Genomic DNA, 26,626 nt, shown 5'->3' on the forward strand with positions numbered 1-26,626 from the left:
AAAAAAAAAAAAAAAAAAATCAGAATATGAACATAATTCCAGTCCAAAAGGGCATCCAGAAAGGTCATGTGAACAACATGATCCAACTTGAAGCCATGTATGCAGGGTAAAGGGAACATTACACTGAGTACCATGAACAAATATGATTCAAAGGCTTTAAGAAAGGGTTAGAAATCTGGACAACACATTTCCAGGTCAGCAGTGAAGGAGTTAGACATGACTATTGCCAAGATCCACTGAGAGTCTGATGGAGTGCCACGTTGTTCTAGAGATCTGGGGTTGGAAAGGCAAGAGCAATAAACCATGTTCTCTACTGTACGTCTTAATGAGCCCAGCACTATGCTCCAAAGCTTTGAAAGGGATCAAGTCATAGCATTCAGAATGGCATCTTGGGTCTTTTGAGGACGTAACAATAATGTCAAGTAGAACTGGAAACTGCTCTGTCCACAGGTCTTGGAGAGTCTATAAAAGAGATATTGCCCTCTGCTGCAGACACTACATCCAACATCAGGGGTACTGGTCTCAGGTTGGCTTTCTGGTGGAAGCAGTCATTTTTTTCTGCTAGGTACTGGGACTGTAAATCTAACTACAGAATTAAATGATAGCATCTGACACTGATGATGGTTTAGGTCAGTGGACTAAGTGCTGCACTGGTGCCTACAGTCAGTGTCTGCATACTGTTGCATTTGTATTGTTGTAATTCTTCCAGGAATGGACATGGATCTAGTAGAACAGGAAGAGAGATCCCTGTCACCAGGACAAAGACCTGTAGGCATGAAAGAGAGACAGTAAAAGTACAGGACCAAATAACACCAAGATGGTTCACTGCGCAGACGCCATTGTCAACAACCCAAAGATGACCTGTAGATCCAAGAGAAACTTTTAACCCTCGTTAATAAACTCCAGTAGACTCATAATGCAGTTATGGCCAGGACAGAAGCCATTTCCTGAGAGCTTATAAAGAGCTAGCTAGAAGGATCAGGAATATATCACTAAAGAAACAAAGCAAAGCAAAACACTTAGATTCAACTCTTCCTCAGCAAGACTCATGATGAAACATCCTTCAGAGACCAAAAGAAACAAGGCAAGACAAAACAAAACAAAACAAACAAACAAAAAAACAAAACAACCTTAAGTTTGGGCTCTGAATTATGTTTTAATCAGGTCAAGCAAACTATATGTAAAGCCACCTCATGGATTCCTGGTGCTATTAGTGAACTTTGCAAGCAATTTAATGTGGGTGGGTTTGGAGCCAAATGGGTAGATGGCAAAGTGGTCATTGTCTTAATATCATTCCTGTCATTTATGGTAATGTACACTGCAACCAGGCAAGTACAATTTAATTCCAAACAAGTTTGTGAGAAAGGTTCCCAGAAGCTCTGGTAAGTGTCCTAAAGACAACAAACTGGTCACTAGCAGTATATAGCTAGAGCCAAACTGAAACTCAGAGGACGGAGCCTCTTGACTCTATGGAGACAAATGACTGCATCCAGGAAGTCTAGTTAAGCAGGAGAAAGAAAGCAGACAAGCAGTGAGTGGCTGAAGGATAACAGGAAGGACCTGTCACAGAGGAGGGACCAGGTGGCCGTGGACTGTGCTGTTTCAGTCTATTAAGTGTTGTTAGAGATAGCAATGCACACTGACTTGAGCTCTAACCCTCACTGAGATGAGCACTGTGAAAGGAAGACCTCATGGTTGTCAATGAAAGGTTGGCTTTCATAATGGTGCAGCAAAGAGAGGGGTGGTAAGTGAACGAGGAGGGCACAGACATTGACCCTTGGCTTCCACATGAGCAAGCACGAACTTATACACCTGCACACATACAAAACACACACACACACACACACACACACACACATACACACACACACACTCACACATGCCTCTAATATATTCTATACTTTGAAGAAATGTGAGTTCTCTCTCTCTTGGCTAAACTTTTTTCTTATGCCCAAACAACGACAAAAATATATAAACATTATGATGTCAGAAATGTCACATGAAAAAAAAAAAACAACACATCTATAAAAAGTATTACTACAGAAATTCAATTTTTAAGTTCAATCATTAGCTTATTATATCAGCACAGACCGTAAGCAGCCACCAAATTATACTTTAGTTTAACAAATAAATAGAACCATGATATATCACTATTCAAATAGCAATAAATGTTCTTCTACCTCCTTCTGCTCACTGCTCCAGGGGTGTGAACTGTGTACTGTCCCAGGAACTGTACAACATAAAAAATTTATTCTGTATATGCACAGGTATACACCTCACAGTCTTTATGAAGGTCCAGATATACACAGTTTAGTGAGCAAATACAAGCCTAGCACCTATAATAGTCCAGGTATGGCCTTTATGTAGCTTACATTCGAATGATGAACATTACAGCTTGACAAAGCAGTGACTACGAAGATGAAAGGACCTCACACATTACCTTAAGTTTAAACCTATTCCATAAGAAATCTGTCCACAAAATAAAATGCTGAATACTACCTCTAGCTGGGGATGTAGCTCAGTGGTGGAGTGGCTTGCCTAACATGCATATGCTGGGTTTGATCCCAGTACCTCAAGAGAATAAAAATAAACAAATAATTTAAAAGAAAAATGCCACAAAGATTGAGACAGTATCTGAATATTTCCTCTCTAGAAATAATTCACAATATAATCACATTTAGATGGTACCCTTACAAAAACATTTAAAATGGATGTAGAACCACCAGATGTGAAGATTTCCCACTTTAAAGGGCCAAACTTCTAAAACAACTATTTCCATGTGTGGAAGGCAAAGGGTTTCAACAAAAGTTCTTCATAAAGGGCCTTTTGCAAACTCCTTCATCACAGTTCATCCCAATTACAATCATACTGTGGGCTCTGCTACGTGGCCTTCAACATGTAATCCTCCTGCCTACGCCTCCCAAGCACTGACTAGCTTGTATAGCCACATCCTGCTACAGTCATTCTTACTCTGCATGTATTAATTAATCATGGCAAACCTGGTTTTCAGTGTCAACGAGACTTTCCAGACACTTACAAAACCCTAGGATGACTATAACAGCAATTTATTCTCACCTGTTTTAAACTTACAAGATATAAACAAATCTTTTCTTCACTATTAGCCACATGGGTGATCTATTGTGAACAATAAACACACAAATGAATAAATGCATCTCATAATCTACCTAGTACCAAAACCAAGGAAAACTGCCATATGTTCTCAACTTGCTCTGCCATCAACTAGTGCATGCTATGTAATTCTATACCAAGTTTCCCGTTTCAGAATAACAATACAATCTTCTTACCAGTTTTCATCCTTTGGCTATACTAAAGGTATACAATGTACAGGTTAGGAGGAGGGCATTGGCTTTAGAGAAACTGGGACAGAATTCAGACACAAGATGTATTTATTAGCTGCCACCTTGATCAAATGAATTGTTTTCAGTTTGGTAACAGTTATCCCACAGGTTGGTGTGAGGTTTAAGAGAAATAACATACCGAAGTTTACCACAGTGTCCAGCACATAGTGAGTTCTCAATCAATAGCTGTTCAATTTATATGGAATTCAGTTTCAAAATACACCGTATCGCTGGGCGGTGGTGGCACACACCTTTAATCCCAGCACTTGGGAGGCAGAGGCAGGCGGATTTCTGAGTTCTAGGCCAGCCTGGTCTACAGAGTGAGTTTCAGACAGGGCTACACAGAGAAACCCTGTCTCGAAAAACCAAACCAAACCAAACCAAACAAAACAAAACACAAAAACAAAAACAAAACCAAAAAAACAAAAAAAAAACCCACCGTATCTAGATGTGTATTAACTGTATGATTTTTGACCCTCTAACATAATGCTTTGCTTTTCTCTTAGATATAGCATTTTAATTAAGTAATGTTCTAACCATTCTACAGAATCCTCCAAATAGTTTATATCATAAATAAAAGCCAGTTATATCATTTGCCCAAGGTCCATCATATGACATCACCACTCCTCAAATATGGGAATTAAGTTATAAGGAATTCCTAGTGACATCATACAGTTAGTGCTTAATGCTTTTATGCAGGGAGGCAAACAACTAGCCCCTCCTCCTGGTTTTGTAAGGCCCCATTGCCTTTTACAGACCGAAGGCGCAAGTATAGTTTCCTACCAAATCTGTTTATGGCAGTGCTTCTGAACCCTCCCAATGCTGCAAAAACCCTTCAGACAGCTTCTCCTGCTGTGGTGACCCCAACCATAAAATCATTTCCATCGCTACTCCATAATGGTAATTTTGCTATTAAAAATTGTAATGTAAATATCTGTTTTCTGATGGTCACAGATGACTCCTGTGAAAGGGTTGTTCAATCCCCACAGGGTGGAACCCCCACAGGTTGAGGATCACTGGTTTATGGTGGGTTTTTGTTTGTTTGTTGTTGTTTTGTAATTCTGTGCTCTCAGCACCGAATTATAGCTTCTTTGTGCAAAGGCCAGATAGTACAGTAAGTCCTTTAACTATAGAGGGGTGTGCTTCTGCTTCACTGGTCAACATGCCCTGGGAGTTCAAGACAAATGAACATGGCTAGATTAGGAAAGAGCCATATAGGCACGGGTTTGAAATGAATTTATTCTTCTCATGTCCTACCAGAGGAAAAATATTTTTGTCAAAAAGCATTTTCCCTCATTTAAAAATGCAGAAGCTATTCCCATGGCAGGCACTGCGGAGGTGACAGGTGTGTACTGCTGAACCTTGTACCAGCATTTAACCCTGGAAGAGTGGAATGGCAGCCCTGACTGTCCACAAACTCAAAGTACTTAATTACTCCAAGTACTTCATATCCAGATAAAATACTCATGAAAAAAAAAATCCAACTAAGTCACTCATTTGCTTTACAAATGTAATCAAAGATCATATTTTTGCCCTTTTTTGGTTTATAAAATACCTGTCTTTTAGCTAAATTATAAAGAACTTATAACTACACACCAACCAACAACTGTATGAAAATACTTAACTCCATGTCTCCATTTAATGAAATTCTGAGGTATATCTTTTGCTTTCTTCTATAAGTATGTCTACTGTGTAAACAGCAGTATGACACACATTCAGTGTGCTAAGGTCAAGGGTCACACCTTTGTGGACATGTAACAAAACCTGTTTTTCTCTTTAGAAATACTTACCATCTCAAATGAACCTCACAGGGCTTATTTAGAATTCTTTGGAAGGTCAGCTTTAAGAAGGTAACTTAAAAATTGAGTCACCAATTAAGGAATTATAAACTCTGAGCTTGCTATATTTATAGCAACGTCAAGTCCTACAAGATGCTGTGTTTGTGGTGCCATGGAAACCCTTAAAATGTTCAGGTGTTTGCTTCAATGCACAGGTAAAGTTCAGAAGTGATTCTTTGCATCTGCCCGGCGGAAGAGGCAAATACAGAATGTGGTGTTGTGCTTTTGAAATAACCATTTAGAACTATCACACCTTGTAAAACTATGAAAACAGAAACTCATGGTCATTTACACTCTTAAAAGACCAAATAACAACAAAATCAAATTATAAACAAAAGATAAAACTTTTCATGGAGAATGGGTAACAGAATTTGAAGCACAAAATATGAAAACTGACTTCAAATATAAACCTCCTATAAAATCTTATAGCACTAAAACCAGAAAGATAATGTGACTGCGTTGGGGATTCATTTCCTAGGAATAGAGACTACTTGGAGCAATAGTGTTAGTGTCGATCATGGCTGGCAATACTTAGATAACCATAAATAACGTTTCTAAAAGTCAGGATTTTTAAATGTATCTTAAATTATTAAAAAACAAATCTGAAATGAGAGATTCATTATAGAAGGAGTATGTTTCTAAAATATAAGAATTCTTTTTCTGAAATGGACTTATTGACAATTTGGGCAGTTTACATTATGAAGTCACATTCTTCATTATAAATCCATATTTACATCTCAAATGTGGCTCATCTTTTCTTCAAACACACAAAAGACATATATGGTGTTTATTTTTCTGATAAAGTAATTTAAGGTAACCAAGCGACCGATGATATTTGCTGAGTGCTTATTATGTGGCCAGTGTCATGCTGAATATGAATAATTATGCTGAATCTTCCCTCCTGGGAAGAGGCACAGGAAGGAGATTCTCGGTTTTTGTTGTTGCCTCTTTTGTTCTTATTTTCTTCTGCCATTATTTACTGCTCATATTTTTTCTAAAGTTCAATTTAAAGATAAAAAGCGGCTAGTCCAATGGTGTCACCTGCAGTCTAAGCAGTCCAATGGTGTCACCTGCAGTCTAAGCCAGTCACAAGGCTGAGGCAGGAGCACCATCACTTAGACCAGGAGTGTCCGCTAGCCTGACTCTGTCACTTTAAAAAAAAAAAGAAAATCCCAACCTTGATTGCTTTGCCTCAGGCCATATAAAGTTATTGTAAATCTCCGCAGAAGGCATAACTGAAAACTATTTCCAGTTCTTGAAATGTGAAATAAAAAGCACTTAGGAAGGAGCAAAAGGGATGACCCCAAAGCAATTAGATTTCCATGTCATTCAAAACAACAGGCACACTCTAATTTGTTCCAAATAATTCCTTGTGCCCCTATCAAGTGCTACCTGACTATTTCTCACTCCTCTGGCTTTATAGCAAAGGCTGAGTTTTTAATGTTCTTGATCTACATGCCCGTCTCTCTCCTGAGCAACTACAACAGTAGCTCAATTAGTCACTGTATAACTGAAGACAGTGCTGGCCTTTAAAAAAAGCAACAGACATTCATTATGTGGGCAAATACTTCAAGTAGGTATAATATCACCTTAACAAACAGGTTGATTGCTCAGTCAGACTAATTTCTACAAACTACATAGATTTAGCTTAGAAAATGTATTCCAGATTCATAACTGTAAATTCTATCAATTTTTGTACATCACACACAGAGAAAGAAGAGAATCTTGTCTCCACCTTGCAGTACTGAGGATGGGCGCAGGGCCTTGGCATGCTAGTTCTAAACTACAGCCCAGAACTTCTAACTACAACACAACAGTCAAGATTACTCTGACATAAAATATGTTCTCTGGCCTATAATCCAGGTTAGTAGATAGACATTTAGAAATTAGGATTACCTGCTTCTTGTTTTGTTTTTGTTTTTGAGACAGAGTTTCTCTGTGAAGCCTTGGCTGTGCTAGAACTCACTCTGTAGACCAGGCTGGCCTCGAACTCTGAAATCCACCTGCCTCTGCCTCCTATGTGCTGGGATTAAAGGCATGTGCCACCACTGCCCAGTTATTACCTGCCTCTTGAAAGCTGAGAATTATCTGTGTTCTCTCTATGCTGTATCTAATGCAAATGCTTGCCTGTGAGGAGCAGAAATCTGTTTCTCCCATTTAACGTTCTCTTCTTATACAGAGGATTGCTGGAGAAGTTCGGACAGCGCCTAATCACGTCAGGTCAACATATTACTTGATAACCAGTACAGAATAATGTAATTCTACAACACAGCTCATTCATCCATTTCTTTGGTTACTGTTCACTGGTCACTCATTCTTCAAATGTTTATCATTAACTGTGTAGAGTTGTAGATGCTAGGAAGGCATTAGTGAGCAACAAATAAAGAACCCCTGCCCTCACGAGCTTACATTCTAGTTGATCGAAGTACCACCAGCTAAAAGGCCAGTACTCGGACATCAGAGGAAACATTCGGAAAGGCTCACCGAGGCAGAGCCCCAGAAGGGACAGTGACTACTATCAGTGCTCTATTAACCTTTTTAATGTTAACTTAGCTTTACCCAAAGCAAAGACAACATCTTTACTGTGGTAATTTCTTTGCAGTTAATTTATTCTGTACCATTGTCATTTTCCTCCAATGGATACTTCCTAAATTTCTGAAACATTCCATTAACTCCTTCAAGAGATTGCAATAGAGTAATAGGTGTTCAGATTCTAATGTCCCTGATGATCAACAGGTATGAAATGAAGTGACGGTCTTCGTGTCTTCATTAGAAGAGAACTGGCTTCAAAAACTACAGGACTGCTTGCTGCTGTTGGCTCTGCATGGCTTAACCATTCACTGGCAATGCCTGCGTATGACAGCTTACTGTTCTACATCTTATCCTGCCCCATGAGCTGAACTTCAGCTTTCTAGCCAGCACTATGATGTGGTATCATTAGGAACTGGACTCACCCCTCACAGAGACCAGAGCTAACACCTCCTTGGTGTTACTGTCAATTTAGTTACAGCTAAAACATTCTTCTGAGCTCTCATTTCCTGTCCATTTCCTTATTCTCTCTAACATAATCCACTCAGCATCAGTGGTTACCAAGTTATCACAGGTAAGCTGAATTCTAATCTGTATATAGCAAGGTATAATACCATTAAGTTCATGAGCCCATACTGCCTCAGGCTTTTCCCTTTTCCTGACCTAGCTAATGGTAATACCTTCACTCTTACAATGAGAGCCTTGTTTTATCCTTTTATCCAGATACTACAAGCAGTTAAGAAATTAGCAAGTATGCCAGAGTGATAAATGATGAAAAGTTAGGAATAATAATGCCAACTTTGCTGTGCACAGGAGAAAGGACGATCCCGTCATACTAAATGACACATCCCCCTGAGTATTATTTCTGCATTTTTGTTTCTATACCTACTCAACAGTTTTTTGGGGTGGGGGAAGGGTTGGAACAAGGTCTCATATAACCCAGACTGGCCTCAACATTGCTATGTACCCAAGAATGACCTTGAACTCCTGATTCTTCGGCTTCCAATCTCCCAAGTGTTGGAGTGACAGGTGTGCAAGTGCACACCCAACTCTTGTTCCACAGATATTTACTGAGTTCTTCTAAGTTGTAGGAGCAGCTGGTTTTTATTGTTGTTTTTAATGAAAATACAGTGACATGATTCCAAAAAAGGGATGACAAATCTCTGACATGGAGATCATGCTTAGTCTTAACACTGAATTCTGTCTGACTCAAGAAATAACACAACAGACCTCTGGCCATCTCATCTTTCAAAGCAGAGAGGCGGGGGGCTTAGAAGAGAGCTGGTGGCCGTTTTCCTTTACAGCTGGGTTTACTTCTCACTGTGCCTGGTTTTTGTTCTGGTTTTCTCGTATTTATTCTTCTGCCTTTCCTTAGCTGGCCATTGGAGGGCACTGTGACGAGTATTATCTACTGAATTAGGTTCCTGTTTCCAATATGAAAACCAGACCAACTGAACAATTCATCTTTATAGTTAAAACACGCAAAAAGTAAAAATAAAAATAAATAAAAATTTGTTTTGGGGGGTCTGGCAAATTTCTTATCAAGATTATTCACACATACATCAGTACACTGAAACTCTATATTGACAAGTATAAATGCTATATTAAAAAATAATTACAGTGTACTTTAAGAATCTACACAAAAATACAATCAAATTACATAAGGCATAAGTATAAAAGAGAAAGAAATATTTCATGGGAAAAATAAAATTCCATCTATCCAAATAATCATTTCAATAAAAAGAAAGGAATAGAAAGAATTGCATTCAAGGAAGAGTCACCACTTTTACACACTGGAAATAAGGGGTTTTTTTCCACTTCTAAGACCAGTCTTTAAGTAGATTGTCATAATGTTTTCTTGTAATTCTCACTTTACAATTTCTTCAGTGAGTTCTATGAACTGTACACTACTCAGCAATTTCCTAGAATTAAATAACTTTCTAAAGATACTACATAATCCCATCACAGAAGAATAGTACAGTAACTTTTCTTTATCACACACATAAAAACTATAGATTTTAAACAATTATAACTTATTCTTTATTTGTTATCTTTCTACAGAAATGATCAACAGCCTTACCAGACATTTGTACACATTGTGAATACAGGTTTTAGTAGACTATTGATTAGACTGTTATGTTGCAAGTACTTCTAGAACACGGTATCACGTATTAAGTCATTAATTCCAAAACAATCATTTATTGACAAAAAAAGTACAAAGAAGTACAAATGAGCATCCTACTCCCATAATGGTCCCTTTCTAACTTCCTCTAGTCTAGGGCATGGTCTCTTGGAGCTGTAAGGACACATAAAATACTCTTCCTATTTCCTAATAACTCAATCATAAATTACACACTTCATGTCATCATCAATTTTATCTCTATGAGTTACCATCAAAATGTCATCTCTTGTGATACACCACATGTCTAAAGTGAACAAAATATTTCAGTGTCAACATCCATAAACCATGGTTAGACACAGGTAATTCCACATCTCTAAATTTTGCTTTGAAGTAACAGTTCACAAGTGCAAATCATAGGTGTCAAAGATGACATTTATAAGTCATGTACTAAACCACTTTTTTTTTTTAAAGAGGTCAAAAACCTCTCACAGCTGAGATACATGGGAAACTCAGCTTGTTGTTGGCTGTGCATTTTAAGCTGGTTTTAAAATCAGAGCTCCTCACTCTCTCATCTTATTGCTGTTCCTCTGGTTTCTTCAAGGGTGACTCCTTTTCAGTGTCTCATCCAACATACTTGAGGTTGGTTTCCTTATTTCTCTAACAAGCCTAAAATTCTCTGAATCATGGTAAGTGTGAATACTTTGTAAATTTTCTCACAATTCTCCTTAAAATACCAATACAGATGGAGAGAGTCAGTCAAAACATCATGTTCAATTAAAAAATGTTACTATGGCAACTCATGACAGGACATGTGGTTCGGTTGGTTAATGTCTGCAATCCCCTTGTGTGGTCTCCATCAGAGTGTAAGTTTTTGAGTGGTAAATTCTAGATTTTTGGTTTGTTGGGGGAGCCAGGTTAAAATTTAACACTACATTGCACTTCTTGTCTAGAACCTCCATGAAGAACATGAGTTCAGTGTCGCACTAACATAGGGGTAGGTACCAGTGAGACAGTTCAGAAGAGCTGGAAAGTTCAGATGACCACTCACTAAACATAAAATCATCATTCCACAAAAATTTTATTCACATTAAACTTGCACAGTAGCAAAAAATAAAATAAAAAATTTAAATCAAAACATAAAACTAAGCCACATTATTAAAGAACAATATACAATAGAGATTTGAATTTCTCAATGGCATTAGAAGGTATATTAATAAATAACATTTACAATTCTAGTGTTAGATCCTTCGAGGTGTCTAAAGCTTCACAGTGCTAGAAATGATTTTTATCAGAACACATGCAGAAGTGTGCAACATAATGATTCATATTAATGACACAATCAGCAGGCCAGTTATGTATCATTCCAGCATGGCCGTGCCACTCTATGTTCTAAAAACAAACAACCCCCAATCCAGGTCCCATCCATTCTTCAATTATGCCTTTTGTCACTCTGCTTTATTATATTCAAACAGTCACTGTTAGTGCTCTTCACCACGACTTTCAGGTTGACGTCACTCCCTGCCTGCTGGCTGTCAGGACTGGGGGACGCCCCTCTCCCAGACTCACCTTCTTCCGGATGTCTTCATCATTTGCTCCAAGAGAGGCATAGAGCTTGAACGCAGCCTGGCGGAGCTCATGGGCATGTTTTAAGTCGTGATCAAGCTACAGGAAGTAGGGGAAAGAGAGATTCCAAATTAGTCTGTAAGTTATATTTTAATAAAATACAACATAATAAAATAATGAAAATAAAACATAAAAATAATTGAGTTTCAGGGAAAGTAGCAACTCTTAACACTGGTACTGTCACTAAATGAATTTCCTAGTTACTTTTGATCTCTGTTCACATTTGAGATCTTGCTGTGTCCATGTCAGCATGAGTTACTTCTGACTATCATCACCTCTGGTGTAGATATGACTCTTAGAGTCCAGTGTTTCAGATGGTAGTTGTCAGTGGCACTGATACTGGCTCCCATATTTGCTTCTTGAAAGAGGGGCACAGAGAAAAGGCATAGCTAGACAGTCTCCAACTGCAAGTTGGACAGACTGAATGCTATCATACCAATGTTTTCCTAATTTTGGCATCAGAAGCCTGTTACAGCTGTCTCTTGAGAGGCTCTATCAGTGCCTGACAAAAACAGAGGTGAAGACTCACAGCCAACCATTGGACTGAGCACAGGGTCCCCAATGGAGGAGCTACAGAAAGGACTGAAGGAGCTGAAGGGTTTGCAGCCCCTTAGGACAAACAACAATATGAACTAAGTAGTACCCTCAGAGCTCCCAGGGACTAAAGCACCAACCAAAGAGTACACATGGTAGGACTCATGGCTCCAGCTGCATATGTAGCAGAGGATGGCATAGTCGGTTGTCAATGGGAGGAGAGGCCCTTGGTCCTGTAAAGGCTCTATGCCCCAGTATAGGGGAATGCCAGGGCCAGGAAGCAGGAGAGGGTGGGATGGTGAGCAGGCGGAAGGGATAGGGGATAGAGGGTTTTCAGAGGGGAAACGAGGAAAGGGGATAACATTTGAAAAGTAAATAAATATCTAATAAAAAATGAAAAAAAGTTTTAGAAAAATTTTTGTAAAAACCCTTAGCAATCAATACACTAGGGTCACCACCACTAGATGTATGTCCAGGATTTTTAAAGAAAATTATTGAAATAAATTATTGGCATGAAACAATTACTGCTATCTTTAAATACATATAAATGGCTATGTTAGCAATTCTACAAACCTGTTTTCCTAACAAATTACCATAAAATTAAAATAGAAACATTTTCTCAGGATATTTAACTATTAATTGTAACTAAGATGAATCAATAATATTTTAAAGTCATAACATTGTTCTAAATGAACTTCTTTTCTTCCCTAAAGGCCTATTTTGGGAAGGTGACCTCTTACCTTAGTTTGCAGCTATTGTTCAGAACACTATGAAACCCTCTTCTGAAACCTCCTAAAGCACTAGCTGAATCAGCTACAGCCCAAGCAGTGACAGAGTTCTCACCAAGCACTGTAAGTTAGCTGCCACTGGGTATGAATTTAGGATAACAAAGTGTTCCACAGGTACACAGTATGCACGTGGGGTGGTTCTGAATACACTCAGCAGAGGAGCTCCACAGATGCTGGTACTGACGGCTCCTGAAGGGCTACGTCATAGAGCACACAAGCCCTCAACTCCTCACCGCATCCAGCCATAACTCACATCTCAGAACACAAATCTGGACTGATATCATGACAACCACCTACTTACTAACATGAGAATTTCCCTCTGTAGGTCTAGTACCTACACTTTTGTAGCTAAAACATATTTGAGTAATCTAACACCAAAACCAAAGTTTTTGAATCAAATGTTCACTCATGCTTGTCATTTGGAGTTCATTTAAAAATTATTCCAGTTTTATGATGAAAGAAGTGAAATGAAAAAAAAAGATTCTAAACATCAGGAATAATCTTCTACACAGAAGTGAAGTACGCTACAGGTGCTGACCTTCAAAGCTCTTAGAGCAGTTTCCTCAAGCATGTTCATTTCACTCTTTGCCTTGCTGGGGAGGAAAGCATCAGGACTCACTGTGTATTTTGTATTGGTGAGATATTTTATCAGTGTGAGCAAACACCCCAGAAAAACAGATACGGCAATGTGCCCATCACTGCTAATAGGGAGGAATGCTACCCAGGGACAAGTGGACACATAACTTTCGTTTTATTCTTACTATCGTTTTATTTATTTATTTTTTTGAGATAGGGTCTGACATCAAATTCACTTCCTTCTGCCTCGGCCTCCCAAGTGTCAGAATTACAGACACGTGCGTCACACCTGGCTCTGACAGGAGTAACTTTAAAGCAGAGGGCAGCGCACCTAACTAACACAAGCCCACGGACAGTTACTTCAGGCCTCCCTAAAAACAGAGAAAAAACATGTGTCTAATTTATTTTCAACATTAGGTGACAAATAGGCCACTGACTGCTGGGTGAATGGCTTTAGGAGTCAGAGCACACGGCAGGTGAAGACAGCAGTCATTCTTGGGACCACTGCCACATTCACAAACTGGCCTTGACCACAAATAAAAGTCACTATCCTATCTGCCATGACCTCGTTAAATAAAGTTATGTTAACAGATTCTCTTTGAGAAATGGAAATGGCAAACAGGCTGCAAGCAAAAGTCAAAAAGAATCCCAAACTCCAAGGAACTTTATTTTCAGAAAAAGTAAACATGGCTTGGTCCTTAGTGGTCCCAAACTGAGTTACTGGTACTTTAGCATTTAACCTCTGACCAAAAGCACAGTGTGAAACCAGAACAGGGAAGTCAGGAAAAAGGAGTACAAAAGTCTGGACAGTAAACTGAGTAAACTGAGACCAACCAGGCAAAAGTAAGAAAAATACCATCCTTGAGAGAGAGAGAGAGAGAGAGAGAGAGAGAGACATGACAGAGACAGACAGAGACAGACAGAGAAGAGAGAGAGAGGGGGAGGGGGAAGGGAGTGGTGAGGGAAGGAAAGAGGCAGCAGAGATGATTCTGCAGCTCTGAATTGAGTTAGACACTGACTCGGTCAGTACTCAGTGTAGGAACCCCACTATCCTGGAGATTTAGCTTAGTCAAGGAAGCCAACAATATAATTCTCTTCTTGATTTTGTGCTTAGTAAAAAAAATCCTAACAATAAACACTAAACAAACTAGATTCTTAAACCTCACAATCTATCCATGTTAGTATAGATAAAAGATTCCTTTATTTAAATGGGCTCTTAGATGGAATTGTCAGTTGTTTCAAAGCTGTGTGCAGTAAGAAATTTAAAACTCCAGAAGCACATACCCTTTTAATGTCAGTGATGGCGCTCACTGAGCTGGGATACTTGAAATAGTCAGCCAGCATGGCAATGAGGTGATCGGTTATGCTAGCGATTCTCTGCAGCTCAACATCTGGCTCAATCAGATAGGCGAGGGTCTCAGCTCCTTCAACTCTCTCCTCTAGTAATCTTTCCTTACTGCACATTCGAACCAAACAAGGCAAAGTCTGAAAGCAGGGAGATTAATTATTTGCTTTTTGGTAAAGGCAAAAGCTTGATGAAGAGCATTTGGTAACTAAATCAACCAAGTGCCTATTGGCTCAAAGTCATGTTTGTATGATAGATTTCCTCAACTGGTTTTTAGAGAAAAAGAAGTTTAAATACAAAAACAAGCAAAAGTCAGAGCAGACTGTTAATTCTAGCACACTAACCTCTTAATTATGTTAACAGAACCTCCACGCTTTGAAACATGATTCGAGAACCTTATAAAGATGGCTGAGAACTCCTGACACATCAAACCATGTCAACAGTCCTGCCCATCTACGTGCTCAGCCTTTAATCAGCAATGATATCTTTTCCTCAGCAAGATGGCTGCAATCCCTTTTATTTTTTGTTTTAGAAGTTAATATCTACAGGTGCAAAAGCAAAATATAACTTTAAAAAAATTCTTGCCTCTTTCAAATTCCACTAGCTCTAAAGCATCAGTAACCTGTATTAACCACAGTTGTTAACTTTTCCCAGTACCATGCTGGAATGATTGTGGTGTCACTAGCTCAACTGTTCTTCTGAGCTGCTTCAAATACTGGGACACTGGCCTTGGTAACTTCTCTATATTAGGCTCTCAGAATGGCCTTTATTATTTCTAAGGCTGAAGAATCTAATTGAAGGGATATGTCAAAGTAGACATTAAAGTATTAATAGTTACAGGAAACTGTCCTGACTATGACAGTCAACTATGCTTCACTATTTTCTGGATCCCTGCTTGGTTCTTCCTCCAAACGTGGTAAACCAATGAGTTTACTGGGGTTACTTACTGGAGCATAACTGCCTCAAAGACAGCTGCATCATTTTGTTCTATTTTTTACCATAGAAGTCAACATATAAGTACCACCAATGTCTTATTAGGCTAGTTCAGGTTTTACATCTCAACTGTAGGCTTCTAAGGAGAAGCTCTTATTTTATTCCTAACATTCCTAATTATTAATATTTATCAGTACTATAAATTCATGGTAAGTTCAATGCTCCCAACTGAGGCATTTGATGATAGTACTACTAAACCCATGTTAACGATGAGAAAGAATATAGTAAGGGTTAGAGAAGTAAGCCAGCCCTTTACATGAAAGCCCCGAGTAGTTGATGTATAGGTGTTTACTCAGGAGCGCTTATGGTTTTTCACCAAAGTTGCTAATTTATCTACTTATGTATGATTTTCTGGTGCTTTGTTTTGTTTAGACAGTCTTACTATGTAGTTCAAGATGGCCTCAAGCTTGTAACTCTCCTGAGTACTGGGATTAATGAGTAAAATTAATATTTGTTTGTTTGTTTAATTGCCTCTTTGTTTTTCCAGACAGGTTTCTCTGTGTAGTCCTGGCTGTCCTGGAATTCACTGCATAGACCAGGCTATCCTTGAACTCAGAGAGATCCGTCTACTTCTGCCTTTGCCTCCTGAGAACCAGGATTAAAGGCGCATGTCGCCACTGCCCAACTTGAACTTAATGTTATTAATGATCCTTAAACTCATCTTTTCAATAATGGTAATACATTTGTTTTGTTCTTTAAAGCAAATAAGACATTGAAATATGTTAGTGCATGGCTAACCTCACAAAATACTTCTGTGAGATAGGCTGAGTGAGAATTATTGCCTCTATTTTCATAACCAGGAACCGAAGAGTAAGGCATCCCAACAAGTCAGAAGCAGCCGTGCTAACCCTAGGCTCCAGCTCTCAGGACTGTTAGGAATGGTCAGAGGTTCAGGCCTGCCTAAGGTCAGGATGCATTTGCCTTATAGCACTGTTTCTTTACTCTCTTATGCATCCTGACATTGGGCTGTGAGGGTGAGATAGAACTTTACCTGTGTAACTAACGAACAGTTCTACTTCATCTGAGTTTTACATATTTGTACAATTTTATACTCTCTAATAAAAGGAAGATTATAATAGAATTATTTTATTGTGATATTCATATACATCTAAATTGGATTTTAGACTTCATGCATACCATAGAAAAGCATGGGTTTAACGTCATTTTAGGCAGTGTACCCATACCACAATGCAAATGTGAGAAAAGAGGCAAGAATAGCAACATTCATACCCAACATTTTTAAGAGCATTAGTTGGCTTACTTTTAATACAATACAGCTGTCATCTGTGCGAATTGCTCCAGCTCTGCACATGTAAGTTAAACTGGAATAAAATGACATGAATTATTACTGAGTTTTAAAGTGTTAAAGAAACACCATTTGCTTCTAAGAGTTTATGAAAAAGAAAAACCCAAACACTATGACAAGATTCTGACATTCTTCATATGAAAATCAGTTAGCTCAGAAATAAAAAAACAAAAAACAAAAAGCCTAACACATATATAAATAGTACGCTAGCTATAAAAAGAAAATCCAAAATGAGTGGATACATTTTGAAGCCAGGTGCTGGACATAACGTGGGTTTTTTGTTTTTCTCTACATCTCTTTATTTCCCCCTATCTGTCTCTCCTTCCTTTTCACTTCTTTTTTCCTCCTATACTTCTTTGCTTACATTTTTCCCTAACAAAAAGAGATGTTAAGGTACACTGAAAGGGTTAAGGGCCTTATGTAGGAACAGTCCAAGTCCACCAGCAATAGAAAGGTCACAAAGACAATGCAGCTTCCCATCAGAAATTAGGACTTGGGGGGCTGGAGAGGTGCTCAGTGGTTAAGAGCACTGACTGCTCTTCTAGAGGTTCTGAGTTCAATTCCCAGCAACCACATGGTGGCTCCTAGCCATCTGTAATGGGATCCAATGCCCTCTTCTGGTGTGTCTGAAAACAGCTACAGTGTACTTATATACATAAAATAAATAAATCATTCTTAAAAAGAAAAGAAATGAGGATTTGGAAGTCTTAGCTCTGCAGGTTGGTCAGTGATTCAATTCTACTGAGAATCAATTTACTTCATAATATATCTAGCTTTGAATGAAAATAAATGTAATCAAAGAAAAATCTAAAAAGAGAAAATCAAGGGGGATAGAGAGATGGCTCAGAGGTTAAGAGTGCTGGCTGCTCTTCCAGAGGTCTTGAGTTCAATTCCTAGCAATACAACTATCTATAATGAGATCTGATGCCTACTTCTGGTGTGCAGGCAGAAGTGATGATGATGATGATAAGTAAGAGAACTTACCATTGGAGGGGGGAAACAAATCAAACAAAATAACTAGTGGCAAATACTGAGTTCAAATCTGAGTCAAAAGAATAAGCAAAGAAACCTATAATACAAAATTCTAATTTTTCTACTGGAGTTAAACACTTAGTATAGTGTTTAACCTAGTACAACCCATCACTGTATTGCTAATTCAACCAACACTCTAGGGTTCTTTATCTTTGTCTTCCTAGCTGAATATTTAGAATGCATTGCCATTTAGATTTCTGTTCTTTTATCCTAAAGACAAGGAGGACATATGGTAGATTTAATAATTTTTTTATGAACAGTTTTATGACAGCCTTCTTCCTTATGCCAAGTATAAAGGAACATGTTCAATTTGGAAAAATATAAGCCAGCCTAGTGATTTTCAAATTTCAACCCCAACAAGATGCAATGGAAGCAAGCATCATGCTACCACACTCAGACTCCAGTGCTAACGGAATCTTATCCAAGGTGTTTTGACTTTTACCATTTTGCTGATGTGAGCTGCATCTCAATAGGCTTATCCCTCTGTAACATCTTCACAAATATCTGTGGTAACAATTCCCCATCAACCAAAACTAGAAACAAAACAAAAAACGAAGAGTAAGAAAATCCTATAAATCTGTGCCATTCATAAATTAAACACATAGGTATCATGGAAAGTTCCAGCCTACCGTTTACCAGGGTCATCGATACCTGGGGATTCTCAAAGGCTAAGACTGAGAAGCATTTCAGTGCTTGCATTCGAACCTGTAAAAACAACAACAAAAAATTACATATTTTAATTATTTAAATTTTTATAATATGACTTTAATGCTTCAGAATCTGAAGTCCTCTTCTGAATAATCATTTAATACTACTTATTATGAAGAGGCAGAAGGCGCAGCTCAAACAGGCCACTTGCCTAGAACGTTCAAAGGCCAGAGTCATTCATTAGAACTAAACAAAATGACCCACAGTAATAACAAAACTTCTGCATATGCAGAGACAACAACAGAAGCCAAGTAATTCTTGAAGTAAAAGAAAAAATGAGAAAGTTGCACTCACTTAAAACCAACAGAAAAATACCTAATCAAATCTAAAAAAACATTATGTAAAATGTAAGCTTTATAAGGTAGAAGGATGGAACGTAATAAAAATTATCAAGTGCCTTTCAAATGGGAACTTTCTTTTTCTGTATAGAGGTCTTAAGTAAAGGACTCTGGATTTTTTTGTTTTATTTTGTTTTGCTTTTTGTTGTTCTTATATATGTGTGTGAGATAGAGTTCTTAAATCAAGAAGTAATGTTGCCATAAAGGTTAGAGAGGAATTAAGCTATATTCTATGTTCATATCTATGGGATCCCCACCAGGGTATCCACCAGATGACCTTGCATCCTCACCACTGAGCCGGATGCTACACAGAACCACCTTAGGAGGTGGGCAGGCTCCAGCAGGACAAGTAACTGAAGAGCCTGCCCTCACCTGGGAATGCTTGTAGTGCTGGCTCGTGCCCTCAGGTGCAGTCTACAAGATGCTAAGGTCACTGACGACAGAGTATTAGACACTTTCTTTCTCAAACTCTTAAGATTTAAAATTTGTTATGGAGAATAAATATAGGGCAGAAAAAGATGGAAAATTTAAAAAATGGGGAATTAATGAGGCTAGAGAGTTGCAAGAATAAAGGGTCAACAAAGAACTGCCTGAAAAGTTGTTGTTCTTCCTTTTTTCTTTCGGAAAAGTCTGTTTAGAATACTATATGGGCAGGTGGCTGGGCAGTCATGAGAGAACCAACAGCACCTCTACAAGTATTTTTAAAAAATAGTATTTTAATTCTTTGAAAATTTCATAAAGTATACCATGTATTCGATCCTACCTAACCACTGCTACATCTTATAGGCAGCTGATGGCTACTGAAAGGATGTGGTCACTGGAAGGGTGTCTGTGCTCCAGTGCATGGCCCCACACCCATCTGCACATGGCAGAAACTGACTGGACTCAGGGAGGTACCAATAATAATAATGATAATAATAATAACAGCAACAACACCAACAACAATAAGAATAGAAGACATGAAGTTGGGAGGGAGACAGTGTGGTGAGTCTCCATGGGTAGTTGGGGGGAGGTATAATGACCATCTCTGTGTGGCATAAGGCAGAGGAACAGCTTCAGTACACAGCTCTTTCCCTGGCTTTTGGCTAGTTTTGAGCTGGTGCCATATGCATTTCTACCCTGTAAGCTTCCACCAATAATCACAGGGTGAGTGTCTGAGGTGGGGCCTTAACCAGAAAGGACACTAAGATGATAGACCAGTGTCACCACAAGCAGAAAGAGATCAACAATTAGTGCTTCCTTGTTCTGATTTATTTAGTTTACACAGGCATAAGACAATGTCCCACTATTTCTATAGTCTCAGAGCTATGCAACTGTGATAGCTAAAGTTTGACTTCATGTTTAATTATGGGTTATAATATTGCTTATCTACACATAAAAAGCAGCAAAGAAAATTATTAAGCCTGAAAACTTTTGACATCTTAACTCAAAACACAAAGCAGGGTACATTTTAGAGTGATACATATGTAGGCATATACCATAGGTTAGAGTCAGTGTACATCAAGAAAGACTCTAAACACAAAATCCAAAGTCTGTCCTACTCCTATACATATGAAGGCATCAGCTCAACAACAGGTTCAGCACTATAAACTGAAATTTGAAACACTGCTTCACAAGTAAAAATCCACAACTCATACATGCCATTAAAGAAAAAAAAAATGGACAAGGACAACTGTTTCCCAAAAGAAGAACATGCTGTAGTAAATTCCCCTGTACCACCTTACTGATGGAACAGAACATCCCGTATGGATGGATGGGGGGAAATCTACTCCTGATCACAGAAGAGGCAATAAAATATGAGGGCATCTTTGTTTGTTTGTTTGCTGGGATTAAAGGCGTGAGTCACTACTGCCAGGCTGAGGGCTTCTTTCTATTAATGAAAATGAACATAAAATCTGACATAACTTATTACATCTTACTTTGTAAGAGGGTGAGGTTAGCAGATGAGCAATATTCTGTACTGCCCCATGGTTAAACAAAATGGTTTGATGATCTGGCCCCTGCAAGAGAAAAGAACACAGTAACACATTAACAAAAATCATGATTCTAATAAAAATCACACTTCTTTAAAGTAAACTACATTTCTCACAGCACATATTTCTCAGTTGCCCTGTGACTGAACAAACTCAAACTCCAAAGTAGGACAGAGAGGCCTTAGTATATAAGGTGCTGCCATAACTTTCCCATGGCACATCTACATCTTCCTCCTTACCCCTCAAGAATAAGGAAGGGAAAAGAATGTAAGGCAGTTCTCAACTTCTAATACAGTTCCTCATGTTGTGGTGACACCCAATATAAAACTATTTTCATTGCTACTTCATAACTGTAATTTTGCTACTATTAAGAATCATAACATAAATATCTGATATACAGGATATCTGATATATATGACCCACAGGTTGAGAACCACTGCTCTAGGAAGCTGGAACAAGATAGTGGATGCATGCTTGTGTAGAACTTAGGTTACAATGATAAACACCAAGAGTACAGGGCACAATGCACTTATTGTCCACTATGCATCCATATTGTACAGAGCATCCTTTATGACTGTTATGACGAGCTCAGGGCACAGGCTTTAAGGCCACTTTCCTTCCTCTCAGCTCATTAACCTGCAGACGAAAGTATGGCAACTACTCACTGGGTACTTGCTATGTTGTGGGGACTGCTCTAAATGCTCTCTCTAAACTGTCTCAGATGATTGTCCATCATAAACATGATGGAGATTGCTATGGGGAACCAAGTAAAAAACATGTCTCCTAAGAATCTGTCTCATTTTGATGTCTCATGAAACTAGCTTCTGCACAGCAAAAGAAACAACATGTGAAAAGGCAGCCACAGAAGGGGAGAAAAATCAGTGACAGCTCAGTCATCTGACAAGAGGATTAGTGTCTAGAATATACAAAGAACTAAAAAGCTGAGCAGTAAGAGAATGCTAGTGCAAACACTGGGAGAGACGACCAGAATGGCTAAGGAAGAAAGACTGTCTCGAACACTTGCACTTCTCTGTGCCTCTCTCTCTGCAGCCAGACTTTCTGTGATGTGAGGTCAACTAATTATAATGTATTACTTCACACCTATAAAAAAAGCTGGGCTTTGTGCCCTACACCTATAATCCAAGTAGTGTGAAGGCCGAACAGAAGGATCACTACTCAAACCAACCTAAGCTATGAGACGAGACGAGTAGTCAGGTGTGGTGGTGCACACCTTTAGTGCCTTTTAAGACCCTATCTCAAAACAAAGGAACAACAACAAAAACAAGAACAGAACAAAACAAACTGTATATAAGCAAATCTGTGTGTACGCTTTACCCCATTTTAACACAAAGGGTAGAATACTAAGTATACTGCTCTAAACCCTTTAAATTCTCTTCACAATTTATCTTACAGATCCTATCGGTCCAGACGAGTTGTCTTATTTGTCCTGTCCCATGTCTATTAAATGGATGCTCCATAATTTTAGATTTCAGTCTCTTGGTTTTTCTCTAAGGTCTAATCCATCTCTCAATAGTAGTACTAACAAAAGATGCATTTACAAATCAAATGTTGGGGAGAGTTCCAGCACAGTCACCCTACACTTCCTGCTGTTGAGATGCCTTACTGTTTTGTTTTTGTTTTTTTTTGTTTTTTGTTTTTTTTGGTTTTTGTCAAGACAAGGTTTCTCTGTAGCTCTGGCTGTACTGGAACTCACTCTATAGACCGGAACCCACTCTACAGACTAGGCTGGCCTCAAACTCAGAGATCTGCCTGCCTCTGCCTCCCATACACCATCAGAGATGCCTTATGTTTTAATCTCAAATGATGGCAACAAATATTTATTATCAAGCAAAGCCTTCCTTTGCTCTAGGCCTCTGCACAGGGTTGTGGAAAGAACTGCAAAGAAAGCCAACTAGAGAAGAGGGGCTCACCTTAAGATTTTTGTCGAGGGTCTCTTTCATCTCTACAAATCTACCTGCAAAAATCTAGTGGGTGGGCAGTGAGGCACCATCCACCACGCAGTGACTACATAATCCCTTTCAGCCTTGAACACCAAAGAAATGTCAGGAATTTGAGAAATTGCTCGCAAAGCAACAACAATTTAGAAATTAGAATTCTAACAACTATGATTAATAGTCCTTTTTTGTACCTTGATAATACAGGAACATTCCAAGATGTAATTATAACTAGTTTATAATACAGTGCTTTAGTAATCGGCTCTTTCTGTTTTGTTCCTCAGAATATATGAAGTGACTTAATGTTGATACCGATCTATTGTAAAGTCCTATTCCACTTAATTTCAGATAGGTGGGTCCCATGAATGACTCTTAAAACCCTATTGTAGTTTTATTTACTTGAGCTTATATGAAAAAAAAACATGAAGCAAAAGATTTTCACGATTAAGTACAGTAGAATGACCACATGGACAGCTCTTTTCAAAGACACACAACGCTACTGTGTACCCAAGTCATTACTGTTGGCACGGGTTCAGCTCATGTCCCTTGAGGTTCAGTTCTATCTCAGAATACTTAAATGTGATCATTTAATAAGAATACTAAACTATCAGTCAAAAAAATTAGCAAAGGTGATTTTTCTCTAATAAAATCTGCTTGTTAGTAATGGTTATAGGTTGGCTGACATACATCACTTCAGTAAAGCAGAAGTGATGTAATGGCCCCCTCATCTCTGACCACAGCTGAGACAGGACCCAGCAATTTCAGGTGCCGAAAAACTTCTGGTGCTCAACCCTGAAAGCTACTTGCAAGGATGGACTCAGACATTACTCTGTCATTAGGAATACTTACATCTTGTGGGTTTGAACCCATTGTTAGAGAATGAATTTCAGCAAAGTTTCGTTTTCTATAAGTTGGCCTATACATGTTCAAAACAATCAAGAACAGAAATCTCAATGACTGAGGGTGGGGGGAGGGAACAAACTAAAAATCGAAAACAAAAAACAAAAACCCTTATATTTTAGGCTTTGGTAATCAGTTAGGGCCTAGATGGGGTTAAAATTAATTAGACTGCAATGTAGATATCATTCCTGAAGCCAGGTAATTAATTAATTTTATTAGGGAAGCTATGCTAAACAGCACAGAATAGTGCGCCTCCTGCTGTAGGTAGGTAGGGACATTTAGTTTCTACTTCCTTCCTGAGGCTAGAAGCATCCCACCTGGCATCTGAGTTACACATAATAGGAAGGAGGGCAATGCTGGCCTCAGTCACTGTCTAGATAATCCGAACATGCACAATGAACTGAGTAGAAGTAAAAAAACATTTAGGAATTATCAAAACTTCAAATAAAGCCAGGTGGTGGTGGCACAGGCATTTAATCCTGCACTTAGGAACATTTGTAGCACTTGTAGAGGCAGGCAGATCTCTGGGTTCAAGGCCAGGTGGTCTATAGACCAAGTTCTAAGACAGCTAAGGCCTTTTAAAAGCACAGAATCTGGACTTTTCAGACCCTGAGCACATGGAGGACTGTAGAGGGCAGGACAAGGTGCTGCTGCTCTGCCTTCTTCCCACACTGCCCTCAGACCATTATACTACAGAGAGGCTATCAAGCACTTCTTTTAAGTGAAAAGGTAAAAGCTCTCAATTAGGAGACAAACGTACGGTATGCTGAAGTCAATAAAATTTACACAAGGCTCAAAGAGATGTCAAACAGCACACTCACCCCCACGTATCATACTCACAGCCAGAAAGTAAGCCAGAGTGTGTTTTAGGCTTCAACAATCAGCTCTGTTACATACGAGAAGACACACAAGTTTACAGTGAGAACATTTACTCTAGTTCTTACTTTGCAACAGTGTGAGAAGATCTGGCAGATATACTCCTGGGTGTAGCGGGACCTGCTCAGCAGCGCCATGAGGTGTGGTATCACCGTGGCGTCCTGGATGGAGGGGAAGGAGCAGACAGAAACAAAAAACTTAAGCATTAAGCATATATGTGAGTCTTTCTACAACTAAGTATATTATTTTATGTATCTAAGTACACTGTAACTGTCTTCAAACATACCAGAAGAGGGCAACAGATCCCATTACAGATGGTTGTGAGCCACCATGTTGTTGCTGGGAATTGAACTCAGAACCCCTGGAAGAGCAGCCAGTGCTCTTAACCGCTGAGCCACCTCTCCAGCCCCAGAGCTTCTTGTCTTACTGGCATTAAATCAAAGCTCTTAAAGTATAGAAAATAAAAGCACCATGACCACCAGAACTGTTCAAGCATAGGGTAACGAAAGATGTTTTATGGTCATCCCCAAAAACAAAATCCAAGACAGAGAACTTAATAGCTCCTCTGTGAGTAACCAATGGTTTCACTATAAAACAAACAGTATTGCAAGAAACAGGAAAACACTCAATTCTGAAATCAAAATGTGATGGGGTGACTTATTAAGACAAACGATGTTAAACAGTATATACCGAAGAACTGTATAAAACAAGTCTGACAATTTGGGTTGTGGGATGTTATAGTAAATAACAGGAACAACTATGACGTGGTAGCTATTTTCAATGTAGCCAAGGTAGGGCACATCGCATTAATAACTTCTTACATAAAGCCCACTCCTAAGCTGGAGAGCTGGCTCCATGGGTAAAATGCTTGCTATCCAAGTGCCCACAAAAGCCTAAGGATCAGGAGTTCGGACCCCCAGGACCCAGGAGCCAGGTGAGTGTGGCAACCCATCAGTAATCCCTGCCCCAGGAAGCAGACAGGGTTATCTCCAAAGCAGGCCAGCTAGGTAAACTAGCTCAATCAATGGGCTCTCGGTTCAATATATAAGGTGGAGAGCAACTTAGGAAGATACCCAATGTCAATTTCTGGCCTCACATATACAAGGATACTAATGAGCATGCACAGCCATAGAAATGCACGCACACACATTCTTGCACACCACTCACAAACAATCACACAAGAACAGTTTACAGCCTATTACCTTGCTTACTGGAAATACATGGTGGCAAAGGAAAAGAGAGTCCTGTTGCCAGGCTTTCCTAGATCGCCTTTTATTTGTAATGCAAAACCAACTACAAACTAAAATGGGATTTTCGGACTGAACCAGATAGAAAAGGAAACTTGGCTCAAGCTTCCTAGTTTTAAAGTGGGCCACATTCCAGAGCCATTCTTATGTACAAATGATGTACACACAAATTTCCAAAGAATGGTCTCAATGACTGATTTTGATTCTGCAAGCCTGAGGAGGATCTAAGAATATGAAACCTAACTAATTTCCCAAAGGAACAATGCTGGTCTACAGACAAAAAGAAGGAGGGTGAGGAGGAAAGAATGTCCACAATATATAAGGGCTAAGTGGAGACAGAAGGCTGTCACTCCTGGAAAGTGGAATCTCTACCCCTTGCTTGCATGTTAGTATGACTCTTGTCATGAATAGTTTTTAAAACAAAAAGAGAAAGACTTCAAAACTGCCAAAGAAGTACAGGAGGCTGAGAACGAGCAGAGGGAACATCCAAGACTCTGCTCATTTCTCATCCACTTCTTCCTCTTTCCTTCCTCTCTGCTCTCTGACTCACTAACCCACCCACCAACCCCAACCATCTTCTTATG

At 38.9% G+C, this 26,626-nt stretch overlaps 1 protein-coding gene across 3 annotated transcripts in view; it reads right to left on the reverse strand.

Moving 5' to 3' along the window:
• The window catches only part of Armc8 (armadillo repeat containing 8), a 94,574-nt gene that overhangs the window by 31,884 nt on the left and 36,064 nt on the right, over window positions 1–26,626 (reverse strand). For all 3 annotated transcript variants that reach the window (XM_031345782.1, XM_031345783.1, XM_031345781.1), the window contains 7 exons: window positions 24,864–24,956; window positions 21,011–21,091; window positions 18,675–18,750; window positions 18,488–18,578; window positions 16,969–17,029; window positions 14,654–14,854; window positions 11,415–11,510 (listed from right to left, as the gene is read on the reverse strand). In XM_031345782.1, coding sequence (XP_031201642.1) covers window positions 11,415–11,510; window positions 14,654–14,854; window positions 16,969–17,029; window positions 18,488–18,578; window positions 18,675–18,750; window positions 21,011–21,091; window positions 24,864–24,956 — 699 coding nt within the window. The remainder of the gene's footprint in view (window positions 1–11,414; window positions 11,511–14,653; window positions 14,855–16,968; window positions 17,030–18,487; window positions 18,579–18,674; window positions 18,751–21,010; window positions 21,092–24,863; window positions 24,957–26,626) is intronic.

Source organism: Mastomys coucha, unplaced genomic scaffold, assembly GCF_008632895.1.
Source record: "Mastomys coucha isolate ucsf_1 unplaced genomic scaffold, UCSF_Mcou_1 pScaffold23, whole genome shotgun sequence".
Lineage (NCBI taxonomy): Eukaryota > Metazoa > Chordata > Mammalia > Rodentia > Muridae > Mastomys > Mastomys coucha.